We start from the raw sequence: 17,666 nt of genomic DNA on the forward strand, positions 1-17,666 counted from the left end.
GTTTATGGAAGAAGAAGCCATTTTCTTAGGCGTGTAGTCCATGGTAGGTGGACCATGCTCCCCTGGCCCTACACATATGCATAAGGGCAGCAAAAATTGCATTTGGGGAATGAGAGAGAGAGAGAGAGAGAGAGGGAGAGAGGGAAAGAGAGAGAGAGAGAGAGAGAGAGAGAGAGAGAGAGAGAGAGAGAGAGAGAGAGAGAGAGCATGATATGAGGATTTTTCTGAAGGATGATGCTTTCCAATACAATGTGCTTACCTCATGTAAATCTGTAATATATATGTACATACATTTAGATTATCTAGATGTATGCAATGATGACCTGAAGAGTCAAGCAAAATTAGTTCTGTGTATCACAAACTCACAAATCCCACAAAACAGCTATGCTAAAGAAGTTCTTGAAGCGTGGTGTAGTGGGTAGCGCCTGCAATCTCAGCACTTGCAGAAACAGGCAGGAAGAGCAACCCACCAGTTCAAGGCTAAGCTGTTTTACCCAGTGAGCTGCAGGTAAGCCAGGGATGCATCATTATGAGAGCTTATCTCAAAGAAACAAAAAGAAAAGAAACAAAAGGCAAGCAATCAATCACCCAAAATGAGAACAAACCGCCAAACTCCTGAGAAACTGACGTGGCTTCATAGTCTGGTTTTGATGATATTTACTGTCACAGATCCCTTGCTCTCTTTACTTCACGTGTGGAGTGCATCTTCATGTGGGTACCCTCTCCTCTTTCTTTGGAGGGTGTGGGATCCTGTCTCACTTTATGTTTCCACTCACAGCCCTTAAGTGTTTTCTAAACACTGGGCTTGGTGAAGCGCATGTTATGTTTTGCCAAGCTATGTGCAGCCCCTCTTATTAAACCACTGTGTATTTCAAGGGAAATGCTATCCTTGTGTTGTTGCTTTCTTTACCACGAACTCATCAAAAGATCATTTTGGAAATGACATTAGAGTATTTTGTGTTTAAGATCTCCTGTGAACTCTCATCCTGAGCCTTTCATGCTGGAGCCAGCAAGTCTCATTCATTCACCACCAAGAAATCCAGTTTGTGCTTAGGAGATGGGTTTAGGAAAGATCTCTCTGAATCTGGAAAACATTCTTCAGTCTTCTGAAGGCTTTTCTTAGAATTCCACTCTCAATCTGTTTCCGTTTCACTGTCTTTGCTTTCACTGTTACTTGCTTTTTGACCATCATTGAAGTTCGCCAAACATGGCCTTCCTCCTCCTTGCTGTCAGAGCATCTTATTATTATAATTCATCTGCGTTATAACTTAATTTCTCTCTGTGAAGAGAGAGTTGCTCAATTCTAATAGTCTTTGTTGATGTGTGGGTGTACATTTTTCTCTGCTCTAGAATTAAACGGATTATAAGTGGGGGACATGGCAGGCAGACAACTAACCTCTAGTTCCAGGATTTCTCCAATCTTCCCATCACCTGAAGCTGCTTCCCCTGGGGAATGCTCCACCTGATCCAGCACCACAGCTCTTCTCTTTTCATCATCACATTCAAGTCAGTATGGAATTGTCCTTTGGTTTTCTCATATACAGGGTATGTAGTCTTAATCTGGATCCTTCTATGTACTCCAGGCTGACCTTGAACATGCAGACTTCCTTTTTCTGCCTTCCACGTGTTTGTGTTACAGGCATGTTCCTCCATGCCTGCCTCATCATGGCATTCTTGAAATTTTTCAAGTACAGTTGAAATAAAACTGTTGTACTGATAATCTGAATGTGCTGTCTTTTCTTGATTTTTTTTTCTTCCTGTTCTCATTCTTTTGTTTCCACAGTTCTACTTATGGTGCAAATCTTATTTTAAATGACACTTTCAAAGAGTACTTATATGATGACTCATGACTCCAAATATAAGTCTTTCCTCTCCCACAGTCACTAGTGTAGAACCAAGCCTTTTTCTTGTCCTTAATGCATCTGCTTATCCATAGGTCTTTCTCCAGAAAAGGCCACGACTTTTTAATCTCCCATCATTCCCATAGCCTAACCCTCCTCCTGAATGACCATGGCCTAGACAAATACATGAATGAATACGTAGACCCCTGCTTAAGGAAATGAAATAATTAATTTGAAATGGTTTCTATAATAAATTGATTAAACTATTATTATTTATTATTATTATCATCTTAACTTTTGAGATGATATTATTTGCCAAATCTAACTCTAACTTAGCAAAATGGCATTTTGAAATATTAAAGAGATATTTGTTTCTCTTTTCCAACTTAAAGAAACCGCAGCTGGTCAATAGTATTAGTCTACACAGTGACTACTCTTTTTTCTTTAAAACAAGGAAGTACAATATCTTCATAGTACATTTCATCTTCAAAGCCCCCACAAGTATTAATTAACTCACAGAATGATATCAGGCTTGAAAAGGTAACACCTGTGACTTAAGTTTATCTGCAAAAGCCTGATTTGCTCTGAGCCAGGACAACTTCCTGAGCTCTGCCCTCCAAATCCTCCTTGCTCAGGAGGAAGCAGATCATTCTCTAAAACCCACCACAGGCTTTTGACTCCTGCATGGTTATCCATAGACACGCCTTACGATGTTTCAATAAAAATAAAGACGATAAAGATTTAACATGCATTAATCAGGGTTATTTTTCTTGAATCTTTGTTTAGGGGGAAAGTGCCTTGAAACTAATTGGGCCTCATGCACAGTAGCAAGGAGGAATATATTAATAGAAGATCAAGAAACAAATGTGCAAAGTGTATCAGAGTTTTGTGTTAAGCAATCACAGAGTCCCCTGTTCTGATCCTAGCTTCTTTCACTGAAGTCTTGTGATATGCATCTGTGTGGCATTAATACTATATTTCTTCCTGTACTGGGGCCACTGTGAGCATTTTTAGACTCCAATTAGGAATGCTTCAAAAATAACTGTCAAAATACATGTGTTACTCTTTTAATTACCCATGTTGATCACAATCAGCTCTATTATAAGGGAACTGTAAAAAAAAATAATAATGCATGGCTTCCCAAAGAAAAATGTACTCATTGGAGCATCAGCAACGACAGTTTTCATTTTATAAAGTAAAACACTTTACTCCAAAATGGGGTAGACCTAATAGATTATTTCAAAAGCTGTAACCAGAACTGTAGTCTCATGATTCTTAAAAATATTTCAGAGAATTCTTTAAATAGGAGGTAAAAGAAATGAGACTTTTTACATTACAGCCAATGTTTTGAAAATAAATACACATGAGAATTCAAATGTTAAAAACATAAATATAAACAATTATATTAACTCAAGGAATTTAAATAATTGGCTCCAAATTATTTTGGTACATTGTTTCAGACATTACAGAGTGTCCTGAGAGATACTGACAACAGGACACTGAGGGTGACTGGGCTGCTGTGCAGATCCATGGAGGAGACAGGGAGACAGGGAGAGATGGAGGAGACAGGGAGAGGTGGAGGAGATAGGGAGAGAGAGAAATATGGATGAAACAGGGAGAGATACAAGCAGCCCCAAGTTGTGGGAAGGACTCTGCAGGTAGATGAAAGGTTCATGTTCATCAGATTTAATGTAAACTTTGTGTCTTCTAGAGAATGTCTTTTCATGAATGGTAATGGGTAGTTTAAAATGTATAGATTTGCTTTTGGAAAAACTTCCTGGTTCTTTCATTGTTACTCTTCATGACAGTCTACTCTCCAGATGGAAGTTTACATAACTGATGGCATTTCTGCCATTAAAATAAAAGTAAGGATCCAATAGACATCATAGAGGAAATGTAGAATGTTCCCAGTGCTCAGAAGACAGAGTAAGTTAGGTGAGCACTCAGAGAGAGGAAGCAGCAGAGCCCACATCAGTACCAGGAAGCAATTAGTTGATATTTTAAAATTTTGGTGGAGGTAGTAACTACGTGTATCTGTGTATATGTGGAGATGTGGAAAGATAATCTCTGTAGAGAGACTACAAACTAGAATTTTACTTTAAAAATTAATGTTTTGTTCTGTGCCACATTTTTATTATAGTTATTTGTTTCTCAAGAGTCTAACATCTTGATATATATATTGGATATTATCCCTCTATTAGATGTAGGGTTAATAAAGATCTTTTCCCAATCTGTTGGTTGCCATTTTGTCCTATTGACAGTGTCCTTTGCCTTACAGAAGCTTTGCAATTTTATGAGGTCCCACTTGCAATTCTTGATCTTAGAGCATGAGCCATTGGTGTTCTGTTCAGGAAATTTTTTCCTGTGCCCATGTGCTAGAGGCTTTCCCCCACTTTCTTTTCTATTAGTTTCAGAGTATCTGGTTTTATGTGGAGGTTCTTGATCCACTTGGACTTGAGCTTTGTACAAGGAGATAAGAATGGATTGATTTGCATTCTTCTACATGCTGCCAGTTGAACAAGCACCATTTGTTGAAAATGATGTCTTCTTTCCACTGGATGCTTTTAGCTTCTTTGTCAAAGATCAAGTGACCATAGGTGTGTGGGTTCATCTCTGGGTTTTCAATTCTATTCCATTGATTGACCTGCCTATTACTGTACCAGTACCATGTAGTTTTTATCACAATTGTAGTACAGCTTGAGGTCAGGGATGGTGATTCCCCCAGAGGTTCTTTTATTGTTGAGAAGCGTTTTCGCTGTCCTGGTTTTTTGTTATGCCAGATGAATTCACAAATTGCTCTTTCTAAATCAATGAAGAATTGAGTTGGAATTTTGATGGGGATTGCATTAAATCTGTAAATTGCTTTCTGCAAAACGGCCATTTTTGCTATATAAATTCTACCAATTCATGAGCATGGGAGATCTTTCCATCTTCTGAGCTCTTCTTCAATTTCTTTCTTCAGAGACTTGAAATTCTTGTCATACAGGTCTTTCACTTGCTTAGTTAGAGTCACACCAAGGTATTTTATATTATTTGTGATTATTGTGAAGGGTATTGTTTCCCTAATTTCTTCCTCAGCATGTTGATCCTTTAAGTAGAGAAAGGCCAAGGATTTATTAACAAAGCATTTGTTAAACAAAGAGTTTTCAACTGAGAAATGTTGAATGACTGAGAAACACCTAAAGAAATGTTTAATACTCTTAGTCATTAGGGAGATGTAAATCAAAACAACCCTGAGATTCCACTTCACACCAATCAGAATGGCTAAGATCAAAAACTTAAGTGACAGAAATGTTGGTGAGGATGTGGAGAAAGAGGAACACTCCTCCATTGCTGGTGGGATTGCAAACGGGTACAACCACTCTAGAAATCAATTTGGTGGTTCCTTGGAAAACTGGAAATAGTACTGCCTAAGAACCCAGCTATACCACTCCTGGGCATATACTCAGAAGATGCTCCATCATGTAATAAGGACACATGCTTCACTATGTTCATAGAAGCCTTATTTATAACAGCCAGTACCTGGAAAGAACCCAGATGTCCCTCAATAGAGGAATGGATACAGAAGATATGGTACATTTACATACTGGAGACTCATCTATTAAAAACAATGAATTTATAATTAGGCAAATGGATGGAACTAGAAAATATCATCCTGAAAGAGGTAACCCAATCACAAAAGAACACACATGGTATGCACTCAACGATAAGTGGATATTAGCCCAGAAGCTCAAAATATCCACTATACAATTCACAGACAACATGAAGCTCAAGAATAAGGAAGACCAAAGTGTGGGTACTTCGGTTCTTCTTCGAAGGGGGAACCAAATACCTATGGGAGGAGATACAGAGACAAAGTGTGGAGCAGAGACTGAAGGAAAGGCCATCCAAAGACTGCCCAACCTGGGGATCCATCCCATTTACTGTCACCAAAACCAGACACTATTGTGGATGCCAACAAGTGCTTGCTGACAGAAGACTGATATAGCTGTCTCCTGAGAGGCTCTGCCACTACCTGACAAATACAGAGGTGGCTGCTTTCAACCAACCATTGAACTGAACACAATGGAGGAGCTAGAGAAAGGACCCAAGGAGCTGAAGGGGTTTACAGCCCCATAGGAGGAACAACAATATGAACCAACCAGTATCTCCAGAGCTTCTAGGGACTAAAGCACCAACCAAAGAGTACACATGGAGGGACCTATGGCTCCAGCCACATATGTATCAGAGGATGGCCTTGTCAGTCATCAGTGGGAGGAGAGCCCATTGGTCCTGTGAAGGCTCGATGACCCAGTGTATGGGAGTACCAGGACAGGGAAGCAGGAGTGGGTGGGTTGGTGAACAGGGGGAGGGGGGAGGAGAGGGTTTTCGGAGGGGAAACAAGAAAAGAGGATAACATTTGAAATGTAAATAGAGAAATTATCAAATTTTAAAAAATGAATGTTTTACTTTGCTTTATTATTTCTTTTCAATGTCACTGTCCAAAACAACACATTTTCTTTCTTCCTTTTTAACTTTGAAACTGCAAAGATAAAACAGCTTACTACCTGTTAGTTAATAAAAATATAACTTTAATATTAGAAGGTAAATTAAGAAAACTGTCTCTGACTACCCTAATGGTTTATCTATGCTCAGGTTATGCTTGATATGTAGGCATGGCTATGAAATTGAAAATTGGATGGTAGTTATTAAATTTAATAAATAATAATAATTAAAATTCTTACTTATATTGTATGTGAAAATTTATGATGCTTTAACATATACTCAAATATAATTTTACAGACATTTGTGTATGTATGTGTGCACATATATGTATGTGTGTATATATATATGTGTGTGTTATATACACATGAATAACTATTTATATATATTTATTTTCTTACTTATTGTGCTGTTACAATGTACTGAACTCCTGATTAAGTCCTAATCGTGAAATAGTAAGTCACACAGAATCCTCTTTTCATATAAGTTGTAACTCAGTAAAAGAGATTAAAAACAGAAGGAAGCAATTTTACTGCTATTTATCTAGAAAAGACACAAATCCAAGTTGCTTTTGGAAAACTACTTCAAATTTGAGAAATCATGGAAATATTTCCCTAAAAATTTGACAAGTAGTAGTAGCATATGCCCTTTATTCTAGCTCTTGGGTGACTGAGGCAGGTAGATCTCTATGAGGTTGGGGGTTTCAGGACAACTAGGGCTACACATGGAAACTCTTGTCTTGAAAAAGAAAACATGAAACTGATAATCTTGCAAAACAACTATAAATACATCTTATTTCAATATTGAAAATATTGAGCTTCATTTGAATAACAGTATATATTTATTAGTATTTTCAACCAACATTTTTATAACCCCTTAATATATGTGTTATATCAATTGGCAAACATGCCTTTCCAGAACAAACAATAATGTCAAAAGTAATAAATGTGGAAGTAGAACATAACATAGTGAGTACAAGTCATGGCCTCTCACTTCGAGGCATTTACAGTACAGCCATGGAACAAGTCTATTACCCATGAAATAAGAGTGGACAGCATAGCAATATTTGAGCATGTGATAGGATGAAAGCACCATAATTACTAGAGAAAACTCAAGCTCCTTCAGGCTAAAAGCCATGTCTCAATCATACTTCTATTACTGGCTTGAGGGTGTATATTTGGGAGTAGATAATATATAGCATAAATCAAAACCATGGGAGCATTCTATAAACTTGATGTTATAGGTGAAAGGGAGCTAGTTTGTTTGGATAAGGAAAATAACATCTTGAAGATACTGCTTTAAAGTAGGTTGTTCTTGGGTGACTGCCCAAGTTTGCCCTTGTATGATCTATGTGAAAGACATAAAGGAATATTAGAGGTGGGATTTTAAAGTCAAGATGATGATATGTGTGGTCACAAAGAGAAACATGTGGTCACATGACAACTGATGAGACACTGTTCGTAAGATGGCTGGCTAGGTTGGTGCTGAAGAGGTGTCTCAGTTTGTTTTATTGCTCACCTATATATGTGCCCATATACATGTGTGTTCATTAACATGTGTACATAGACACACATAGACACACACAGAAACACACAGACACACACAGAGACAGTTGTATGTAAATGGTGGTAAAGAAAATAAACATCAGAATAAAAGACATTTGAAACCTAGAGAAGTTTGTTGCTCCAGAAGCTGGCTTGATGAGGAGGGAAGCAGTTCAGAGAGAGTGTGATGATGGATGAATTTGTTATATTTTACTTCTTGCTTTTAGTGAGGAAGAAGTCTCAGAACAAATGATTAAATTGAACATTTGTGAACATAGTGAAATGTAGCTCTTCTTATAACCAAAGTCATTCATTATCTTTTCACTACACCTTGTACTCAAAGGATACTTAACAGAGTTCTCCCATGTTCTTGCAATCACGAGAAGCACGGAAATAGGATAGTGAACATAGAAAGTATTCCTTTACCCTAGCATGACATTTTAATGAGCTGACAAATGAATAAAGGTACTGTAGTTTAAGAGAAATATTGAATAAGGGTAAAGGTAAGGGAGTTAAAAGACATTAAACAAGCATCTATTTTAAATTTTATATTTATTCTGTATATGTGAGTGTGTGTGTGTGTGTCTGTGTGTCTGTGTGTGTAAGCATACATGCCCATAGTACACAGGTAGAGTCCAGAAAGTAGCTTGTTGAAGTCAGTTCTCTTTTCAATACATGTACCCCAAGTGTTGAGTGTGATGGCAGCAAGTACTTTTACCCCATGAGCCATCATATCAACACAAGACTCAACTTAAAAGGTGATATAAGAATAATAGCAGGTAAATGATGCATTATTACTTAGATATAAAGGTCACAAATGAATCACAGTTCATTGGAAAGGTCAGTGAACAAGTGGAATAACACTTCAAAGGAAGAACTAGTTTGGTTGGAGCAGAATAAGCCAGAAGGAGGAGGTTGTATTGATGACGCAACTGGATCTTTAAGACTTAGGAAATTCTGTTTGGGTTTTTTTTTTTTTCTTTTTAATTTATTTCTTTTAATTAGGTATTTTCTTCATTTACATTTCAAATGCTATCCCAAAAGTCCCCCACACTCTCCCCATTGTTTATCAGATATTTTCTTCATTTATATTTCAAATATTATCCCCTATCCCCTGCCCTGTTCCCCTTCCCACCCACTCCCACTTCTTGGCCCTGGCGTTCCCCTGTACTGAGGCATATAAAGTTTGCAAGACCAAGGGGCCTCTCTTCCCAATAATGGCCGACTAGAACATCTTCTGATACATATGCAGCTAGAGACACAAGCTCCGGGGTACCGGTTAGTTCATATTGTTGGATCCATCCCATAATCAGCCTTCTGTTTGCTTTCTAACTTCAACCCTTGGGAGAATGGAAGTCATTGAGAGTTTTGAGTCAAAGAGTGATACTGTAGCCTGATAGACGCAAAATGGACATTTTAACTTCCACCATGACTGCACAAGGAGATGAGAAATGATTAGCTTATGAGTGCAGATACTTTATGGATAGCATTTCATGAAAAGGAACGTCTCTACAGGTTTAAAGAGCTGGCACATGGGATCAACACCGGGGTAGCTAGAGCACAGGGTCGGCTGACACCTGCCAGCTACCCACGACCCCCGCCACAGGATTTTGAGACTGCTGGTGAGTGGAACACAGCTTCTGCTCCAGTCCAATCATGCGGGACCTGAGACTCCTCTGGTTGGGGAGAGAGAAATCCAGCCTACATAGGGCCACAAGCCTCTTCCGGTCAGAAAAGCACCGGGGTAGCGAGGGCGCAGGGTCGGCTGACACTCGCCAGCTACCCACAACACCCTCCACAGGATCTTAAGACTTCTGGTGAGTGGAACACAGCTTCTGCTCCAATCCAATTGCGCGCAGGACCTGAGACTGCATTAGTTAGGGAAGCAGAAACCAGCCTGAGTAGGGCCACAGACCTCATCCAGCCGGATCAGCACCGGGGTAGCTAGAGCTCAGGGTCGGCTGACACCCGCCAGCTACCCACAACACCCTCCACAGGATCTTAAGACTTCTGGAGAGTGGAACACAGCTTCTGCTCCAATCAAATTGCGCGCGGGACCTGAGACTGCATTAGTTAGGGAAGCAGAAAACAGGCCTGAGTAGGACCACAGGCCTCTTCCAGCTGGACCAGCATCGGGGTACTGCCAGCTACCCACGACCCCCGCCACAGGATTTTGAGACTGCTGGTGAGTGGAACACAGCTTCTGCTCCAATCTTTAAACAGTGACAACGACAACAACTAACCCCAGAGATTACCAGATGGTGAAAGGTAAACGTAATAATCTTACTAACAGAAACCAAGACCACTCACCATCATCAGAACCCAGCACTCCCACTTCGCCCAGTCCAGGGCACCCCAACACACCGGAAAAGCTAGACACGGATCTAAAAGCATATCTCCTGATGATGGTAGAGGACTTCAAGAAGGACTTTAATAACACACTTAAAGAAATACAAAGGAACACTGGTAAACAGGTAGAAGACATTAAAGAGGAAGCACAAAAATCCCTTAAAGAATTGCAGGAGAACACTGCTAAAGAGTTACAAATCCTTAAAGAAAAACAGGATAACATAATCAAACAGGTAGAAGTCCTTAATGAAAAACAGGAAAACACATCCAAACAGATGATGGAAATGAACAAAACCATACTAGACCTAAAAAGGGAAGTAGACAGAATAAAGAAAACCCAAAATGAGGCAACACTGGAGATAGAAACCCTAGGAAAGAAATCTGGAACCATAGATACCAGCATCAACAACAGAATACAAGAGATGGAAGAGAGAATCTCAGGTGCAGAAGATTCCATAGAGAACATCGGCACAACAATCAAGGAAAATGTAAAATGCAAAAAGATCCTAACTCAAAACATCCAAGAAATACAGGACACAATGAGAAGACCAAACCTACGGATAATAGGAGTGGATGAGAATGAAGATTTTCAACTCAAAGGACCAGCAAACATCTTCAACAAAATTATAGAAGAAAACTTCCCAAATCTAAAGAAAGAGATGCCCATGAACATACAAGAAGCCTACAGAACTCCAAATAGACTGGACCAGAAAAGAAATACCTCCCGACACGTAATAATCAGAACAACAAATGCTCTAAATAAAGATAGAATACTAAAAGCAGTAAGAGAAAAAGGCCAAGTAACATATAAAGGCAAGCCTATCAGAATTACACCAGATTTTTCACCAGAGACTATGAAAGCCAGAAGATCCTGGACGGATGTTATACAGACACTAAAAGAACACAAATTCCAGCCCAGGCTACTATACCCAGCCAAACTCTCAATTAACATAGATGGAGAAACCAAAGTATTCCACGACAAAACCAAATTCACACATTATCTCTCCACGAATCCAGCCCTTCAAAGGATAATAACAGAAAAAAACCAATACAAGGACAGGAACCACGCCCTAGAAACAACAAGAAGGTAATCCCTCAACAAACCTAAGAGAAGACAGCCACAAGAACAGAATGCCAACTTTAACAACAAAAATAACAGGAAACAACAATTACTTTTCCTTAATATCTCTTAATATCAATGGACTCAACTCCCCGATAAAAAGACATAGACTAACAAACAGGCTACACAAACAAGACCCAACATTTTGCTGCTTACAGGAAACTCATCTCAGAGAAAAAGATAGACACTACCTCAGAATGAAAGGCTGGAAAACAATTTTCCAAGCAAATGGTATGAAGAAACAAGCTGGAGTAGCCATTCTAATATCTGATAAGATTGACTTCCAACCCAAAGTCATTAAAAACGACAGGGAGGGACACTTCATACTCATCAAAGGTAAAATCCTCCAAGAGGAACTATCAATCCTGAATATCTATGCTCCAAATACAAAGGCAGCCACATTCATTAAAGAAACTTTAGTAAATCTCAAAGCACACATTGCACCTCATACAATAATAGTGGGAGACTTCAACACACCACTTTCACCAATGGACAGATCATGGAAACAGAAACTAAACAGGGACACAGAGAAACTAAGAGAAATTATGAATCAAATGGATCTGGCAGATATCTACAGAACATTCTATCCTAAAACAAAAGGATATACCTTCTTCTCAGCACCTCATGGTACCTGCTCCAAAATTGACCACATAATTGGTCACAAAACAGGCCTCAACAGATACAAAAATATTGAAATTGTCCCATGCATCCTATCAGATCACCATGGACTAAGGCTGATCTTCAATAACAAAATAAATAATAGAAAGCCAACCTTCACGTGGAAACTGAACAACACTCTTCTCAATGATACCTTGGTCAAGGAAGGAATAAAGAAAGAAATTAAGGACTTTTTAGAGTTCAATGAAAATGAATCCACAACATACCCAAACTTATGGGACGCAATGAAAGCATTTCTAAGAGGAAAACTCATAGCTCTGAGTGCCTCCAAAAGGAAACTAGAGAGAGCACACATTAGCAGCTTGACAACATACCTAAAAGCACTAGAACAAAAGGAAGCAAATTCACCCAAGAGGAGTAGACGGCAGGAAATAATCAAACTCAGGGGCGAAATCAACCAAGTGGAAACAAGAAAAACTATTCAAAGAATCAACCAATCAAGGAGCTGGTTCTTTGAGAAAATCAACAAGATAGATAAACCCTTAGCCAGACTCACTAGAGGGCACAGGGAAAGCATCCTAATTAACAAAATCAGAAATGAAAAAGGAGACATAACAAAAGATCCTGAAGACATCCAAAACACCATCAGATCCTTCTACCAAAGGCTATACTCAACAAAACTGGAGAACCTGGATGAAATGGAGAAGTTCCTAGACAGATACCAGGTACCAAAGTTGAATCAAGATCAGGTTAATGATCTAAACAGCCCTATATCCCCCAAAGAAATAGAAGCAGTCATTAATAGTCTCCCAACTAAAAAAAGCCCAGGACCAGATAGGTTTAGTGCAGAGTTCTATCAGACCTTCAAAGAAGATCTAATCCCAGTTCTTCACAAACTATTCCACAAAATAGAAACAGAAGGTACTCTACCCAACTCATTCTATGAAGCCACAATTACTCTGATACCTAAACCACAAAAAGACCCAACAAAGATAGAAAACTTCAGACCAATATCCCTTATGAATATTGATGCAAAAATCCTCAATAAAGTTCTTGCTAACCGAATCCAAGAACACATCAAAACAATCATCCATCCTGACCAAGTAGGTTTCATCCCAGGGATGCAGGGATGGTTCAATATACGGAAATCCATCAACGTAATCCAGTATATAAACAAACTCAAAGACAAAAACCACATGGTCATCTCGTTAGATGCGGAAAAAGCATTTGACAAGATCCAACACCCATTCATGATAAAAGTCTTGGAAAGATCAGGAATTCAAGGCCCATACCTAAACATGATAAAAGCAATCTACAGCAAACAAGTAGCCAACATCAAAGTAAATGGTGAGAAGCTTGAAGCAATCCCTCTAAAATCAGGGACTAGACAAGGCTGTCCACTTTCTCCATACCTATTCAACATTGTACTTGAAGTCCTAGCCAGAGCAATTCGACAACAAAAGGAGATCAAAGGGATACAAATTGGAAAAGATGAAGTCAAAATATCACTCTTTGCAGATGATATGATAGTATATATAAGTGAGCCTAAAAATTCCACCAGAGAACTCCTAAGCCTGATAAACAGCTTCGGTGAAGTAGCTGGATATAAAATTAACTCAAACAAATCAATGGCCTTTCTCTACACAAAGAATAAACAGGCTGAGGAAGAAATTAGGGAAACAACACCCTTCTCAATAGTCACAAATAATATTAAATATCTTGGCGTGACTCTAACTAAGGAAGTGAAAGATCTGTATAATAAAAACTTCAAGTCTCTGAAGAAAGAAATTATAGAAGATCTCAGAAGATGGAAAGATCTCCCATGCTCATGGATTGGCAGGATCAACATTGTAAAAATGGCTATCTTGCCAAAAGCAATCTACAGATTCAATGCAATCCCCATCAAAATTCCAAATCAAATCTTCAACAAATTAGAAAGTGCAATCTGCAAATTCATCTGGAATAACAAAAAACCTAGGATAGCAAAAACTCTTCTCAAGGATAAAAGAACCTCTGGTGGAATCACCATGCCGGACCTAAAGCTCTACTACAGAGCAATTGTGATAAAAACTGCATGGTACTGGTATAGTGACAGACAAATAGACCAATGGAATAGAATTGAAGACCCAGAATGAACCCACACATCTACGGTCACTTGATCTTCGACAAGGGAGCTAAAAACATCCAGTGGAAGAAAGACAGCATTTTCAACAAATGGTGCTGGCACAACTGGTTGTTAACATGTAGAAGAATGCGAATCGATCTATTCCTATCTCCTTGTACTAAGGTCAAGTCTAAGTGGATCAAGGAACTTCACATAAAACCAGAGACACTGAAACTTATAGAGGAGAAAGTGGGGAAAAGCCTTGAAGATATAGGCACAGGGGAAAAATTCCTGAATAGAACAGTAATGGCTTGTGCTGTAAGATCGAGAATTGACAAGTGGGACCTCATGAAACTACAAAGCTTCTGCAAGGCTAAAGACACCATCAATAAGACAAAAAAACCACCAACAGATTGGGAAAGGATCTTCACCTATCCTAAATCAGATAAGGGACTAATATCCAATATATATAAAGAACTCAAGAAGGTGGACTCCAGAAAGTCAAATAACCCCATTAAAAAATGGAGCTCAGAACTGAACAAAGAATTCTCACCTGAGGAATACCGAATGGCAGAGAAGCACCTGAAAAAATGTTCAACATCCTTAATCATCAGGGAAATGCAAATCAAAACAACCCTGAGATTCCACCTCACACCAGTCAGAATGGCTAAGATCAAAAATTCAGGTGACAGCAGATGCTGGCGAGGATGTGGAGAAAGAGGAACACTCCTCCATTGTTGGTGGGATTGCAAGCTTGTACAACCACTCTGGAAATCAGTCTGGCGGTTCCTCAGAAAATTGGACATAGTACTACTGGAGGATCCAGCAATACCTCTCCTGGGCATATATCCAGAAGATGTCCCAACCGGTAAAAAGGACACATGCTCCACTATGTTCATAGCAGCCCTATTTATAATAGCCAGAAGCTGGAAAGAACCCAGATGTCCCTCAACAGAGGAATGGACACAGAAATTATGGTACATTTACACAATGGAGTACTACTCAGCTATTAAAAAGAATGAATTTATGAAATTCCTAGCCAAATGGATGGACCTGGAGGGCATCATCTTGAGTGAAGTAACACAATCACAAAAGAACTCACACAATATGTATTCACTGATAAGTGGATATTAGCCCAAAACTTAGGATACCCAAGATATAAGATACAATTTGCTAAACGCATGAAACTCAAGAAGAATGAAGACCAAAGTGTGGACACTGTGCCCCTTCTTAGAATTGGGAACAAAACACCCAGGGAAGGAGTTACAGAGACAAAGTTCGTAGCTGTGATGAAAGGATGGACCATTTAGAGACTGCCGTATCCAGGGATCCATCCCATAATCAGCTTCTAAACGCTGACACCATTGCATACACTAGCAAGATTTTGCTGAAAGGACCCAAATATAGCTGTCTCTTGTGAGACGATGCCGGGGCCTAGCAAACACAGGAGTGGATGTTCACAGACAGCTATTGGATGTATCACAGGGCTCCCAATGGAGAAGCTAGAGAAAGTACCCAAGGAGCTAAAGGGATCTGCAACCCTATTGTTGGAACAACATGATGTACTAACCAGAACCCCGGAGCTCTTGTCTCTAGCTGCATATGTATCGAAAGATGGCCTAGTCGGCCATCAATGGAAAGAGAGGCCCATTGGACTTGCAAACTTTATATAGGGGAATGCCAGGGCCAAAAGAATGGGAATGGGTGGGTAGGGAAGTGGGGGGGCGCTATGGGGGACTTTTGGGATAGCATTGGAAATGTAATTGAGAAAAATATGTAATAAAAATATTAAAAATTAAAAAAAAAGAGACCTGGCACATAAAAAAAAATTAAAGAAGAAGGAGGAAGGGGTTCTGTTTTAGGCCATTAAGTTCCTGGAATAGAGCAGAGGGTGTTTGTGTAAACACAGATTTACCTGGGTAAGGGCAGGACACATATATTTGAATTTCTTGTCCTAAATACAAGTTTTATAGTATTTGATGCAGAACACTCACATCCAAGATTTCTTACAGAAATGAATCCCATCAAAAACTGTGTTAGTGAGCTTGGCACCACCTCAGTCAGCCATCCAGATATGATCCAGTTCTGAGTGACAGGTTGATTGTGACCTTTGACTGTTACTGAGCTAGGCACTAATAAAATGTATTTAAATTCTGGACTCCCACCATGTCTGGTAATTATGTGCGCAGTTTTAAGTCACTGAGTTTAGGCAACTTTTTGCAGTAGTAGATCCAAGAGTACAAGACTATAGTAAGATTCATCACTTACTGGATGTTCTAGTGGTGGAATGACATCTTTCAACACATGCTGTGAATGATTCCTTCTGTGCCGGGAAATCTGCAAACACATTGACATTTGATACTATTACGTTGCTTTTCTTTACAAATTTGAAAATCATTTTAATGAGCACAATTTAGTCAATATGCAAATGAAAATGAACATATTAAAATGCAATCAAATAATGATAATAGCATATATGTAAAATGAATAATGTATTAGATGTTAATTAATTGGAATAAAATTTATATTACAAGATGGCTGGCTGCAAAAATAGTTATATACTCTTCTAAACCTTGAATTTCCTCTTATCAAGTAATGAGATCAATATTACCATATTGAAAATCACCAGACCTTTATAAGCTCTTTAACCAAATTATATGATGTGTCACTATATGACATTAAAAGCTAGAACACAAAAATGATATGCATATCCCTGTTGGAACTCTTAGGTTGGACAATAGTCTCAATATTATGAGGAAGCTTAAATCATTCCATACAATGTATCCACAAGGAGAGACTTTGCCATTTTGTGGTTGAGTGAGGGTGGAAGAACCAGCTTCAACTACCAATCATATGAATATGAAACTTCCGAAGTATTGATTCAGCCAGCCATGGATAGACCGCCACCTTCAAACTCCCAAGTCTTTCTGGAGCATCGTGGAGAGGAGACAAGCCAAGATTATGCTTTATTCAGACAAACATTTTCTCTTGTTACCAGACTCAAAGCATAATAAAATAAATATTTTACATCTTTGTATTTCAGCATCTTAAAATGCAGTAACTGGGTAAAATATTTCATGCTAAAACATGATGTATTGCTTATGCTGTCAGCCCATAATTCTCTGGATATGTGCTGTGTTATTCTCACATCTTCCTTTATTGTTTAGATGCCATTAAATACACAGAAGTCTCATGACACACTGTCTTTGAGCAAAGAAGAGTAAAAGTTATTGTTCTCTCTCTACAAGAAGCATCATGAGCAAATTCCATCATTAAAGAGGAGAGGGGAACTTATGATTTAATGTGCTTGACAGATTAAAGGATTGTATTAGATCACTTCATATTTTACATGAAAGATAAAGGGAGAAAAAGAAAGAAGTGGATGAAAGAAATAAAGTAGGTCTCAGTACTTTAATTAGATATGAAAAAGGTATGTTTAACAGACTGAAGAAATTAGATCAATGTCTATGAAGATTTTGAGGTAATTGTATTACAGTGGAAACTGGAAGCTGGGCCTAAAATCCAGAAACTCTATACAATTTAGGAACCCCATATTTATTCCACAAAAACTAAATTATAATGAAAGCAGACTTTGGGATCATTCTCTC

General features: G+C 38.7%; 1 protein-coding gene across 3 annotated transcripts in view; it reads right to left on the bottom strand.

The window, feature by feature from the left end:
• Positions 1–17,666, bottom strand: part of Arhgap15 (Rho GTPase activating protein 15) — a 638,684-nt gene that overhangs the window by 543,489 nt on the left and 77,529 nt on the right. For all 3 annotated transcript variants that reach the window (XM_021155709.2, XM_029472910.2, XM_085834942.1), the window contains one exon: positions 16,327–16,395. In XM_021155709.2, coding sequence (XP_021011368.1) covers positions 16,327–16,395 — 69 coding nt within the window. The remainder of the gene's footprint in view (positions 1–16,326; positions 16,396–17,666) is intronic.

The sequence above is a fragment of the Mus caroli genome, unplaced genomic scaffold, assembly GCF_978045245.1.
Source record: "Mus caroli unplaced genomic scaffold, Mus_caroli_1 scaffold_2, whole genome shotgun sequence".
Lineage (NCBI taxonomy): Eukaryota > Metazoa > Chordata > Mammalia > Rodentia > Muridae > Mus > Mus caroli.